A 13922-nucleotide genomic window follows, 5' to 3' on the forward strand; every position below is an offset into this window, starting at 1 on the left:
ACTCACCATCCACAGGCTACAAGCAGAAAGTCAGCAAAGAGGTTCAGCTGTATCTCTGCGTCATCAAAGTGTCTGGCAGCCTCTGGTTGTCTCTTCTTCTCCACTATGATAAATGTTTGCTCTAACTCTATCACAGCTATTTAAAAAGCTCCCTATTACGCCCCTATAAAAACATAAAGTTAGACCTTCTGTTTCACTTTTTATTTTCTAGACATGCACTTTACCCCAAGGATGTGTGACTTTCGACCTCTTTGAGAGATTCAGTTTCCATTATTTCAGGTTCTGGCAGCACTGGAGATATTTTGTTTTTCCATTGTTAAAATTCCTCATTTGGAGCACTGAAGTATCAAGTACCTCTTGTTCCATCTGTCTGACAATAACTATGCTACAGCTGTTTTGACAAGATGCTTCACCAAATACAGAGCTATACTTCTGCACCAGATGTAGTCTATGCTGAGCGAGTACTTCAGGACCCTACTTCTGCCCAGCTGCCTGACCACACAACAGTCACACTCTGTGCTATAAAAGTTGAAGACCAAAATTTCCACCAGAAGCTCCCAGCAAATCTGTTTCTAAACCCCATGTTTTAGACACTGATTTATTATTACAGGGGTCCTTCTCTTGTCAAATGCATTTTAGAATAAAAGTAATCTGCAAAGTGAAAACTAAGCTACAGCATCCCGTCCAGAAGAACTTCCTAGGGAGGCAGGGGTTAAAGGTGATATTTTGTCCATAATTACAGAGACAAACATAGGAGTAAATAACTGATTCCCAACAGAGCAAAGACTAACAGTGAGCACCTCAAGTGTCCACAATAATACAATTAGTACATTACACTTGTACCAATGATCTATAAAGAAAAAAAAAAAAACGAAAGAATAATTTGCACTAGAGTATTAGAGCAAATTAAACCAGATATTGATAGCTGCAAGGAATAATGTGGACAGTTCCCAGTTACAGCTGTCAAGCCACCGAACTGGCTATCACTCAGAGTCGGCTCAACTTTTGCCCTACAAGCCACTGCACTGAGAAAAGCAGCAAAACATTTGGATGGATAATATTAAAAAGTGAAATTTCACTGCATAGCACTGACCTGTGACCGCCACCTCAAACATACTATAACAAAAAGGGGTTCAGGGAAATCAGGCATCTCACCGCTTCCACTGCCTCCAATTCCACATAAAAATATAAAGTCCTTCCATTTTGACTGCATAAACTAACTCCTGTGTTTCATGTGTGAAACATGTGGACAGTAAGTGTTTGGTCACAGTAATAGCAATTTTCATTAGAAAATTCAGAGTTACACTTGAATCCATAGTTTTAAAAAAAAAACAACAAAAAAAACCCACCAAGTTTAGAAGCAACTGGAAACAGTAGATAAGACAACTAATAACTGAATCTGACAAGAAGCTTTCCCTATTTAACAGCCTGAAATATTGGCCCTGAAATCACCACTTTTCTTTCTGGCACCAGTCACCAGAAAAGTAAATTACTTATGACCCAGATTCTCAGTGATGACCGAGCTGTTCGCTCCCTATTAAAGTCATCAGGCACTCAGTGCCTGCACAGCCTGGGTGCTCATTTTTCTAAGGCATCTGATGGCCCTCCATCCCGCGCGGCGCACACAGATGTACCACACTCTGGTTTTGCTGTCTCCACACGCAGGAAACTGAAAGCCAGTCCATCTGGGCTGGCAGATGACGGCTTTGGAGAGTCTCCATTTGAAGGAGAAGTGTGCAAACTTCGCATAACAGCAGTATTTTCAACAGCAACACAGCAGAACTCCAGTCAAGGACGAGAGACCTAAAAGCAGAGATTCCGAAGTCTCTCAAGCAATGCCTTAGAGGGCTCACTATCAGTGTGTGAGTGGAAACTCTTTCAACCAGAAAGCACACCAGAAAAAAGTACATGAAAACCCCCAAATCCCTCAAACGCACAAGCAAGTCATCCAAAGGAAGCATTTTAGTTTGAATCCATTTCAAACTAATGCCACGTGCTCAGCTTCTCCTGCTTTCTCTGCTCTCTTCTGCTGTATTTGCTATATCTGAGTAATCACCCCGATTTATGCTAAGCACAGCCGTTCTTAAAATAAGTCAGATAAGAGAGAAACTCCGTGCATACTCTGAGTTTCGCCATCAGCAGCAAATAGAAAGCATCAATAAAAAAAAAAAAGACTGCCATTAAGTTCTTAAAGAAGCCACACGGAGCTAAAATTTGGCACAAAGTTTCGCTTTTTGGAAAGGCTGGAAAGCGATGGAGCGCCTTCAGCAACTTTAAACCGGTCTGCGCATTCTGCGAGGCAAAAAATAAGAACCGAGAGGAAGGAGCAAAGGCACAAACCCCGGCAGCATCCGCAGCCCGGACGCGGGGCTTTGTGCGAACACACAGGCACACGAAAAACCGGAGCCGACTGACAGCCAGCCCGCCCCGCCGCGACGAGACGAGACGAGACGAGACGAGAGGGCACGGAAAGGGGAGAGCGAGCGGCCGGGGCCGGAGGAGATGCCCGTGTCCGTGTCCCCCCGGTACCCCGCGGCGGCTCTGCCTGCCGAGGGCGTCTCAAGTCGGGGCAGCCGCGCCCACGGCCCACGCCCGGGGCAGAAAGGGGGCGGGCAGCCCTGCGAAGCGGGGGCACGGGCGCTTCCAGCCGGGCTCCGCAGCCCCGGCGGCTCCCGGGCCCGCGGCCCCTCACCTCACCTCAGCCCACCTCAGCCCGCCCCGCCGCCCCCGGCCCGGCCCGCCGCGCCCACCTGTACTGCCAGCCCTTGGCGCCGCGGCCGCCGCCGCCGCTCTTGCCGCCGCTCTGTCCCGCCGGCGGCGGCGGCGGCTGCTGCTCCGGCTTGCCCTCGCCCTCCGGCCCCTTCATGGCCGCCGCGGGGTCGGCGCACTGCATGGCGCCGCGGCTCCCCGCCCCCTCAGGGGCGCCCCCGGCCCAGGGCGGGCCGCCTTGCCGGGGACGGAGGGAGCCCGGCCCAGCGGCCCGCCGGCCCCGCTCAGGCCGCGCCGGGGCCCGGCCGCGCCCGCCCCATGCGGGCTGCGATGGCGGCGGCTGCCGGCACCCCCGCGCCCCGCTCGGCTGGGCTCGGCTCCCCGCACGGCCGCGGCGGGCTGGGGAAACCCGCCCTCCCGCTCCCTCACCCCGCCGCCCGGCCCGGCCGCCTCTTCCGGGTCAGCGCCGCCGCCATCTTTAGCGCGGGCAGCGGAGCCCGGGCGAGGCCGCTGGCTGCCGCGACCGCGCTTAAAGCCGCAGCGAACCTTCAAAATGATCGTAAACTCGTGGCTACGAGCATTCTCCCCCTCCACCCACCCCCCCAAAGAAAGAGGGAGGACTGAGGAGAGCGAGGGATCCAAGCCGTGTCCTACACAGGTTGTTACGAGCAGGGACATGAAAGCCCTTGGCCGGGATCTTGCAGAGTCTTGTCAGAGCGAGCCGTGGAACAGGGCCCAGTTCAGCAGTTCATTCACCAAGCAAAGCCACCTCGAGAGGTGGGCCTCGAGAGGAAGTACGTTTTCCCTCCTATTTTTCCTCCCATTTCTCCATGTGGGCAACAGCTAAGCAGGTTTTTTCCTTCACGGAATGACAGCAGGGCTAACTGGGAGAAGCTGGTTTGGTGGTGTGTCATCTTGCAGGGCAGGCGTGGCATTTGGACAACCGAAACTTCATTGACTGCGGCTGCGTTATTTCTTAAAATCGCGGCAGAGGAGCCTTGACAATTCCGTGACCGTTAATCCATGATGACGATTAATCAATCAACTGATGAAGAAGAGGAGGGCAGAATCAGACACGGCCGTGGTTAGCAACGTTGCGGTTCCGTTCCGCATCTCATCCAAACTCCCTCCTCTACTCTCCAGCTCTTCTATTATACGCCCATAATATTATAATCAACCGTTATACAAAAGATGCTAAAAGTTCCCTATGTGAGAATCTACATAGAAGCAAAAATGTAAAGGAGAACATATTTCAGAAGAATAGTTTGTTTACCCAGACCACCCCCCCCGCTAGCAGCTTTGTACCCCATGAAGGCTGCCCCAGCTTTCCCATCGCCTACCAGCACGTTCCCACTTCCCCAGTGACATTCAAAATGTCTTTGCCTTTGGCCATCAAATGAGGATAGCACGTTATGAGCATCATGTCTTTAAAATATATTTATAAGCTTTAATCTGGCTCTAAATTAGCACATCCCTCCTTGCCAAGCACACACGCACGTAATCTCAGCTAACAGACCCCAGGCAAGAACTGCCTGTTGCACCTACACCTATAATCTCTCTTACAGAGACGTACTACATTACCACTGCACAGGCATAAAATCCCCCACTTCTGCCTTTTTAGAAGCATGCTCATCACTGCAGGGGGAAAAAAAGGCTTTTTCAGCTGCATTTTTCTCCTGTGGAACCACAAGAGAAGAGATCAGCAGTCACGTCCATTGAAGAAAATTTTGGCCAGAGCTACACTCCTCTTGCCCTCCAAACATGTTCCTCCTCTGCCGATCACTCGACATTTTAATTGAAAATATAATATAATTGCATGATATCATAATGCATGCCAACACCACTGAAATTTTCCAGGGAAAATTTGAAGCAAAAGCAACTCGGGCAAGAATTCCACTTGTGTGTTTTATTTCCCCCCTGCTTGAGGACAACCGGTCCCAGCAGAGACATAGCTTCACCTGGGCTAGACCTTTTGTAACCATCACAGGTGGTTGGTAGGACATTCCTCCACCTAGAACTTCTCCAATGCCCAAGACAGGCCAGTGATCCTTAGCGCATGTTTCTGCGGCCCCTCAGCATCTGGTCCCTGAGCACAGGGCGGTAAACTCAGATTTGCTTCCCCCATGCATTTGCTTTTTTTCTCTTAAAAAAAAGGTGTTGCACCCGCAGTACCAGAGGCTGTCATAAGATGGCATTGAGAAAATGCTTAATAGCATAGAAAGGCTAGCAGCTTAACCACATTTGTTATGGATTTACAGTTCAAGCTGCCTTTTATCTTTAGTTTACGGTTGCCACTAATTATAACTTGTGTTCAGGTTCACTGCTTTCGTCTCCTTCCCCGGTTATAATTTAGTGGCTCAAAATGACCAAAACCCCAGCCTGGCCTTTGCAAGCACTGCTGAGGGTGAGCGCTGAGATCCCACAGCAGTGCCCTACCTGCAGCCTGCCTGAGCCGTGCCTCTTGCTGTGATTTCTAGGTCCGGAGGAAGAAATGAGGAAGAGCTGCAGATCTGGAGGAGGAAAGCGTGAATGGGATAACATACATTTATTCATTTTTGTCACATCATCGAATCTTTGTAGGCCCAATTATGGCTACAAGCTGAAGTGGATCGTATTTTATTATAACTCGTGTTTAAGTAGATTTGCCAAATTTGCCATAATTTGTTATTCTGTTAATCTTAGGAAACTGCCCAGGATCTGATCAAAACCGTGCACCACTCTTGGTGATTTCTTCCAAAGCTTATAGTCTGCATCTCTTCAGATCAGTATCATTTCTTCAGGGCAGAAAGATCTATCCATGTTCAAACAGTAAAGCTCTAAAATCCAGCATATTTTTCATCACCTGTGTGCCTAAAAAAAATTAATTTTTTTTTAAGAGAAATGATGATACAAGTTTCCTACCACTGCCTCGTCGGTCGGACAGGATTTTTTTTCCTGACTTAATATGTGTTTTTGGAAGAGGCCGAGTTTAACATAGTTTTAAATCTCTGTCCTCCTGTGGTAGCTGGTCCACGGAAGATAAGCAATTACTGCTCCTCTCTGCTGAGGGAACTACATCCTCTACAGGCATGCGGAGGAATGACATCAACCCTGGGAAATGAAAGCAAGAAGTGCAGCCTGCCTCTGTCACACGAGGAGTGCCATTTTTCATAAGCATTGCTGAACTGGGGGAGCTGCTGGCTAATGAGAAAATGACCAGAAAAGTAACGTTGTTGATAGCGCTTCACATCTGCATTTGTTAGTTGTACAATCAGTGTTTCTTAGGGTTACATTCTTTCTCAAGGCAACTGATACTTGAGTTTATTAATAGTCTGGAAAACATTTAATGTTTTCTGGGCTCTTCTAGATAATGAACATGAACTAACTTCCTATTCTTACCAAGAATAAAAGATACCTGCCTACTAAAACTGTAGATGCTGTGACACAAGAACAAGAAAGGAAATTTGGTTAAAAGAACAGCCTTTCTCCTTCAACGTGCTGAGCGCACAGCTGTATTCTCCTGACTGTAGGTGAAAATGGCCAGTAAGGTCAGGTAAATGTAATACAAATTATTTCAGCCTCCAGAGGATTTTACACTGTAGCGATCATTTGACAGAACACCTTGATTTTGGAGCATTACAGGTATCACTGACTTACTGGGTCTGTGGCTTTGCTGTAACTTAACATGCACAAGAAACACTGCTCTGACATGCAGGATCTCTGGTGCTTGCTTTTAATGGTTATTCATCAGTCCTTCTGTAGTCTTAATGAGTCAAAAGCTTTTTTCATTTGGGCTTTTCAGTCACTGTCAGTTGTCTCCTAATGTCCTTGCTCCTCTCTATCAATCCCTGCGCATCGTATCCTGCCGTAATGCAGGTCCAGCTGAAAGCACGAGACTCACAGACGGCAGCAGCTCATGTTGCCTCAAGTTTCCTTCCCAGTCCACAACCCATTCGCACCCTTTACACTCACATTTGGCACCATTTCCAGTTGCACTCAGTGTGACTTTGCATTGAATCATGCTCCGGGATCCAGCGTTACATCACCCCAACACGATCCAGACGTGGAAATGTAAATTGGGGCAGCAGCAAAGGCTTGGTCTGGCTGGAAGCCGGGAGTGTAATCCCAGTAGCTTCCCCTTTGTGAGGCACCCTCTGAGGAAAGGACCGTGCCCTGGGAGCTCAGTGAAGAACAGCACTGAAGGACTTTGCATCTGCCTCTGGAGCGGCTTCTCTGGAGTTGCTGCCTGTGTACGGCTATTTTTCTTTAATGCTTCTGTGTGTACAGAGGCTTGCCACAGCCTGGAGCTGTCATCCTCATCATGCAGCCACAGGGCTGCAAAAGTAGCAGAAGCGACGCTGCTCTGCAGTCATCACACGAGAGCGAAGACCATGGCAGCCCCATCCCTCTCCACACCGGCATATTGCGATGAGCACACTCACGTTGCCTTTTATCTTTTAGACCTCGAGACACTACGGTTCTGCCCACCACCCAGCCCCACCACCTGGGAACAGTTAAAGCACTTACTTACACCCAGTCTTGGCAGGGACTTCCAAGTCCCCACACAGACGAAAGCCTGTCCTAGAGAGGCAGCTGACCAGCAGCAACAGGAGATAACCATGTTATGACCAGAGTTTGAGATATTTCTGTAGCCACAGCACCAATCAGCACTTTGTCTCAATCCCTTTGCCTGCCCTTGCATAGCTGCCCAGCACACATGGTTTTAATCTGGCAGTCTGCTGGAGCTACTGCTGACAGCTGGATGTGCGTCCTGGGTCTTCGCCGAGAGCCAACCCTCTGCTTGCTCAAGTCACACAGGGACACCTCCTTGCCCTTTTCTCTCCAACTCGTGAGCAGGCAGAGACCTCAGGGTATTGCCTCACGACCCACTGTGGCAGAGTGCAAGCTGTTCTAGCACAAAGGACGATGGCTGTAGCCCGTCACCTCTGTCTGGTCCTTCTGCACCGTGGGAGGACTCGCCTTCTGCCTTGCCTCAACAGTCCCTGGGTAACTCTGCTCCCTGAGCTCTAGGGGATCTTTTCTGCCATGTTACTCGCCCCAACAGAAAGTGAAACAGAAGCTTCCTCCAGATAGTCCCCTACTCAAGCCCTTTGTGTGGGGAATTCAAAAACACACATTTGTCTGCCTAGGGCCTGAATTCTTCACTAAATGTAGCCACATGTGAGTCCGTCACTGAGGCGTCAGCCCTGTAGCGCTGTGGGACCACCCAACAGCTTCTCTGCGTGGGGAAAGTGAGCGGGTACCGAAGCAGCGGCACTGGGTCACCTCCTGAGCACATATGGACTTGCTGCAGGGAGAGCAGAGGGGGCCTAGGAAAGCGCGTCCCCTTACCACCAGCCTGGGTCCGGCATGTGCTCAGCAGACACGAGGGGAGCACGTGCTGTGGTTGTGGTTGAAGGGCTTCCCAGCTTTTTCGTCCATCTCATGGCCATCTCCAGCCTTTCTCTACAGACTTTTTCTGCCCTACCCTATGGCACAACATGGCATTGCTGCCTTCAACTGTTCTGCAGCTCACCGTTAGGACTCCTTTCCTCCATGATTCTCAGTTTCCTGAAGAGCTAATGTGTTTTTATTAATGTCTGGACTAACCTTAACAGCTGCTGAATGAATTCAGTTCCTCAGTCTCTAGACCCTTCTCCTAGAAGCTTTTCTGCGCCATGCTTTACTCCTACACACTTTTTCTGCATGGTTTCTATGGCAACATGAGTATTTCGCCATCTGCTGTAGATCCCCATTATCATGTTTAGCTGTTTGTTATCTCAGTCAAATGCCATTTCCAGGTGTATCATGATAGCAAGATCAGTTTAGAAACCAAGCCAAAGCACTTGGTAATTTTTGCAGGCAAACCTGTCCTTCATAATTTGACTGCTATGTTTCTGTATAAACTCTGCTTGTGGGATACTGATACCGAGCTATTCTCATTACCAGATCTCCTACTTGTATCTTCACACTCTAACCAAGTCTGCATCCACTTCATAATTTCCAAATGACATCCTTCCTTCTCGTTCCAGCCTGTACTGCCTACAGAGTAGGTATATTTGGATTCTGCAAAGTCTTTGTAGGTCTGTTGCCTGAGGTTTGACATCTATTTTATGGAAAATTAACTCTAACTTACCAGTAATGTTTTTTCTTTTGGCAAGTCCATTTTTCAGTTCTGCTATAGTCCTGAAAACTTTCTCCGTTGGATTACAGAAAGCCCTAAAGAGTGCAGATGGTTTACAATTGGCCTCTCAGTCTGTTCTGCTTGAATTCCTTAAATTACTTGGAATTACGTAGATTTCTATAGGGATAAAATCCAGTCTCATTTTCTGGCTTTTCGGAGAACTAATTTAAGTGTGAAAAGAAAGTTCTTCCTCTATAATCCGATCAGAACCTGCAGCAAAGAACTCAACTAAATAAAATGAGTAAGAACTTCACTGTTGATTTGTTTTCTAGATCCCATGAGTCAGTAAAAGCAGACCACAAGAAATCCATGTGGAAGCTGTAAAGCTGTAAGTAATTTGGACTGTCAGCTCTTAGGGACATAAACTGACACTATTTATTTGTACCTAATGTCCTGGAAGAGGTGCTTTGAGATATTACATGCTACCTCAGTATAAATGGTTATTATTTACTACCTATAATTAAAAGTATTTAAGCATACAATAATTTAGTGTTCATATATATACATTTAAAACCATGCAAATCTTCCATTTAGAATATAATTCAGGGAAAGCTTATGTGCAAAAATTTTCCAGTGGAAAATGAAGAGGCCCGTGATACATGAGTAATTTTGATGCTAATGCAGTCATCCACCAGGCTGTCTAGCGTAAGGTCAGGGTCAGGTGTGGCGCTTGCAGTTTGGGTAGAATTGAAATAGCAGGTTTTTAATGGTCTGCAGACCTCGGCCAGGGGAAGGTTCCTGTCCACACTCACAACAGGCGGGCTTCTCTCACACACCCAGGCTGAACTTGGAAACCCTTGTTCTAAACTCCAGACCTATCCCAACCTTAACTCTACCCATGGCTCCACAGGTGAGAAAACTAAATGTTTGAGCCCTGCTGATGTCAGCACAGGAGGTTTGGCCAAAAAAAGCTTGATTTTCAGCTCCTCTTTCCCAAACTCTGAAGCCTGCATTCCTAGAGATGCCAAGGAGCGATGCTGTCTGGTCACCACCCCAGGGAGTGCAAAATTCATATTCTGCTTTGCTTTCAAGTAGTCACAAGACAGAAGAGGGTCCCTGAATCTTACTTCTCTCCAAAGAGATCAGACAAAATAAGGCAGAATATTTCCCGTAGCTCCATATGCCTACACAGGATGTGGACTGTGATGCAGACAGTGCAGGACATCTTAGGAATACGTAGAAAACCTAGTGAAAAAACGAGAAGGGAGTGATACGCAGAGAAAACTATCCTTCGAACACCCAAAATTAAAGGTACAGCTCAAAAAAAAAAAAAATCAGACCTGCACAGGGAAGGAAAAGAAGAATAAAAGGGTTTTAGCTGCATGATTACAAAGGAAACAAAGGAAAGTATCACCAACAATAACAGCAGGGCAGATACCTAAAAGCTAAAGGAATATATTGCTTCAGTTTCCATAAGGAAGAAAATGTAACCCCAGAGAGCAGAGGCAGCACACTTAATGGGCTAAGGGGCATGGATATGGAAATTACTGCATGCAACAGCCACAGAATTCAAGAGCTCTTTACCCTTCGCTTCTGAAGACTGGATAATCTCCATCACTGAGATCTGTAGGCTTTTTAGAGCAAATGTTAGCCATGAGTAACAAAAGACATGGAGGGAAGCAGAAAATGGGTTAAAGTGCAAGCTAGGCATGTTATATGTAGACTAACCCAGTATCTTTCTTTAATAAGATAATTGCATTTGCAGACAAAGGAAAACTAATAAATCTTATCAACCTGGACTTTGGTAAAGCATTTGATTTCGTATTACCTAGATAATTATTAGTTAAATTCAAGAAGATGAGGATTAACATAAACACTATAAAATGCTGAAGGAATAGTATTGGGGGTGAAAACTGATGAGGCTGATATAGCAAAATTATAGGACTGGAGGAATCAGTCTTCCTGAATAATTTCATTAGTTAGCTTGGTGCAAAAAATGATGAGTGGGGTAATGAAATTTGCTATTGACAAAGTTGGGAGACATTTTCAATAGAGAGGAAATCCTACAGGAAGAATTATATTATTGTTATGCCCTAGTAACAGACATGGGATGAAATGTAACAGCATAAAATGCAGGGACATGCACTGGGAGATTGATAAAATTTCTGCTGTAAATTAAAATTTATCCACTATGAACAACAGAAAAGGAAGAGCCACGTGCCTGATGTAGTTATTAAAAAGGTAAATGCAGTCTTACATGTAGAAAGCCATGTATTTCCAGGAACAATAAATAAATATATGCAAGGCACCAGGTAAAATTCTGCTGAGATTTTAAGGGATTATTCGGGTTATTGGTGTTCAGGAAGCCTGAATTCAAGCTGGAACAGGTACAGAGAAGTGCCATCCGGATAATCATAGGAAAAGAAAAGAGGAGGTAAGAGAGCATGTCTTGCTGAGCTTGGCAAAATGAATGGTGAGAAGGGATCTGATTCCTCTCTGTAAATATATTTGGGGTTTAAGGGGGGGAGAGGGGGGAAATAAGCACCAGGGGCAAGAATCACTCTACATTTATAGACAGCGCTTGTGCTAGAGCAGATGGGCATAAGTTGGGTATGAAATGGGGAGAAGGGTTCCCACTGCGAGAGGAGTAACTGTCTCAAACAGCTTCTCAGTAGGAGAAGAGGGGGCAAAAAACCTGACAAATTTTAAGATGGAGCATGATAATGCTGTGAGCTGGCAGCAAGAACTGGGCAGAGTGTCCTTCCAGGCCCAGCTCCGGCTCACCCGTGGAAGGAGAACAGAGGACTGGCCCTACCCCATACTCACCTGGTTTACCCTACGCACCCAATAGTATAGGGTGCCCAAACATCACCAAGCAGTGGCCAAGGAAGCAAAGCACGCAGTGGCTATATCTATACCATAGGGCAGAGCATGCTGCCCCTTACCTTGCCTGCAAGTCCCTCTCTAGAGAGCACCCAGCCCCACCTCTCCTCCCTGCCCATCCCCTGCCTGGTGCCTGCCAAGTTTGGCATTTCTCAGTCACATTTTTCAGGGCGTTCAAAGACTGCATTGCCACCATAGAAAGAGCCACACCTGGTTTAGAAAAAAATGCCCGTTGGCTGCCCTGGCTTTGCAGCACTGACAGTGAGGTTTTTCTGTTTGCAGCAGCTGCTAGGCAGAGGAAAACCACCCGGCTGTGTAATCTCCAGGTGCTGACAGGTGCATGACCCATTAGGTGCAGAAGATCAGGTGAGCTTGGGGGGGGAGGGTGGCCTTGAGAGGGTTGTCTTCATCCTCCCTATTAAGCAGACTGAGCTTTTATGTCTATTATGTGCTAATGACTCACACTTGAGAGGTAGTGCTTGTGGGCTTATGTGAAAAACAAACACTGTGCCTTTGTGGGAAAGAACAGATCATTCTCCTTGCCTGATAAAACAACAGCCGTCAGCATCTGCCGGTGTGTGCTATCTGGCTGCAGGGCTCTGGAATCTGACAAAGGACCCATTTCTTGGGGCCATTCTGCATCCCCACACAACACTGCCACTGAGACAGCTTTGACATCTGAACCTGCCCTGTAAAAGTGCCTGCAGACTGCCTGGAACAGTCCTTTGTGCGTGAACGCTCTCCTACCCATCTCCACGGAGCAGCGACTGCACAAATCCAGAGGACAGTTCAGCAGCAGCACAAGTTATCTTCTTCCACAGCCAGTTAGTGTCACAGATATATAAGCTAATGCATGCACTCACAGTCCCAGGCTGCCCTCTCTGCTCTTCGCAAGTGCTGCTGTATCCATCTGCCCGCTCATCCCCTGCCAGTCTCACACCTGCCAGCTTCTGTGCACCGACCAAATGGTCAGTGCAACCTAAATGTGGAGGGCACCTAAATCCATCAGTCCAGAGGCTGCCAAACTGATACAGTTGCCCTTTGTAATTAAAAGCTGCCGCATTAATTTAGATGAAACCATTACAGTTTGCAATACTTATGTACTATATAGACTAGGGACATCTTCTGTTTCATACATTAGTTGCAGAAGCCAGTGCTTCAGTGAGCGTGCCCTCCCCTTGGGGCCCGGGGACTCACCAGGACAGAAGAGCTTGCAACAAGCAGAGAAGTCTTGGGGGCTGAACAGGGCAAGGAGGATGATGGCTCCTCCTCACCTCCACAGTAGATCTTCATGGAGGTGGGGAATAAGCAAAAGGGAGAAGAGAGCTATACAGAGGAGCTATACAGCCAGGGAAAGAGCAAATCATGGTCAACAAGCAGGAGACTGGAGGAAATGTACCTGGAACTGGAGAAAGGCTCCTGTGCCTTGGCTGTTCTCAAACTGTGCACGTGGGTAATGCCCCTTCTTGCAGAGCTCCCCGTCAGGCTTCACACATGCCCAGGGTCCCAGCTACACATTCCTTTTCAGGAACCTGTCATCTTTTCAAGATATTATTTTGCAGAATTTTGCCCTAGTTTTTTTGTTATGTCCCCAAACATGTGAGAGGATGCACCAAATAGCTGAGCCGACGAAGCTGGCAGCAGGCGAGCTGAACATATGTGTACCTCCAAAAACACCCACCGGCTTCTGAAACGCTGGCAGCCAGCCTCCTTCTATGAATCACGGGGTCAGGCCTCCTCGTCACACGGAGCCAGAAACCCACTGAGCCAAGCTCCGGTGCGAGGGCAGCAGATGCGGTCACTGCTGAGCCTACAGCTCCCCGGCGGGGAAGGGAGCCTGGGCATGGCAGGACGAGGGGAAGCAGGAGTGCAAGCTCAGGGAAGGTAGCAAATGCAGCTCTTTGGCTCAAAAACGAGAGACAAGGCTGCTTTGAAGAAAAGACAGGGTGTAGCGGAGGGCTGAGAGGTAAAATGTGGTAATTTGTAGGGCGTTATGCATGACTAGACCATGTAGGGGAAAAGGAACCGCACTCCATTTTGTCCTTCCTTGCAGATAACTTTTACTTGATGTCCCGTATTAAGAACCGTGCTGGAGTCCATGATTTATCAGCTGAATTGGGCTCTGCAAACGCACTCATAACCTTTCCCTGGCGTGCTCCTCACCTATCGGAAGAATTTAAGCCATTATGCGTCTGTCTGGCGGGACAGGCGGGACCTCAAGATGTTT

At 47.7% G+C, this 13922-nt stretch overlaps 1 protein-coding gene and 1 long non-coding RNA gene across 2 annotated transcripts in view; both read right to left on the reverse strand.

Annotated features, from left to right (window-relative positions):
• The window catches only part of OSBPL11 (oxysterol binding protein like 11), a 45521-nt gene extending 42406 nt beyond the window's left edge, over positions 1-3115 (reverse strand). Inside the window, exon 1 of the mRNA XM_052791359.1 lies at positions 2751-3115. Coding sequence (XP_052647319.1) covers positions 2751-2893 — 143 coding nt within the window. The 5' untranslated portion in view covers positions 2894-3115. The remainder of the gene's footprint in view (positions 1-2750) is intronic.
• A 2798-nt stretch (positions 3116-5913) lies between these two features.
• Positions 5914-13482, reverse strand: LOC128143880 (uncharacterized). The gene is made up of 2 exons (XR_008235915.1): positions 13095-13482; positions 5914-10057 (listed from the first exon to the last, which is right to left on the reverse strand). It is a non-coding gene; the product is annotated as an uncharacterized LOC128143880 (long non-coding RNA).
• Between the last annotated feature and the right edge of the window lie 440 nt (positions 13483-13922).

The sequence above is a fragment of the Harpia harpyja genome, chromosome 7 (genome assembly GCF_026419915.1).
Source record: "Harpia harpyja isolate bHarHar1 chromosome 7, bHarHar1 primary haplotype, whole genome shotgun sequence".
Taxonomy (NCBI): domain Eukaryota; kingdom Metazoa; phylum Chordata; class Aves; order Accipitriformes; family Accipitridae; genus Harpia; species Harpia harpyja.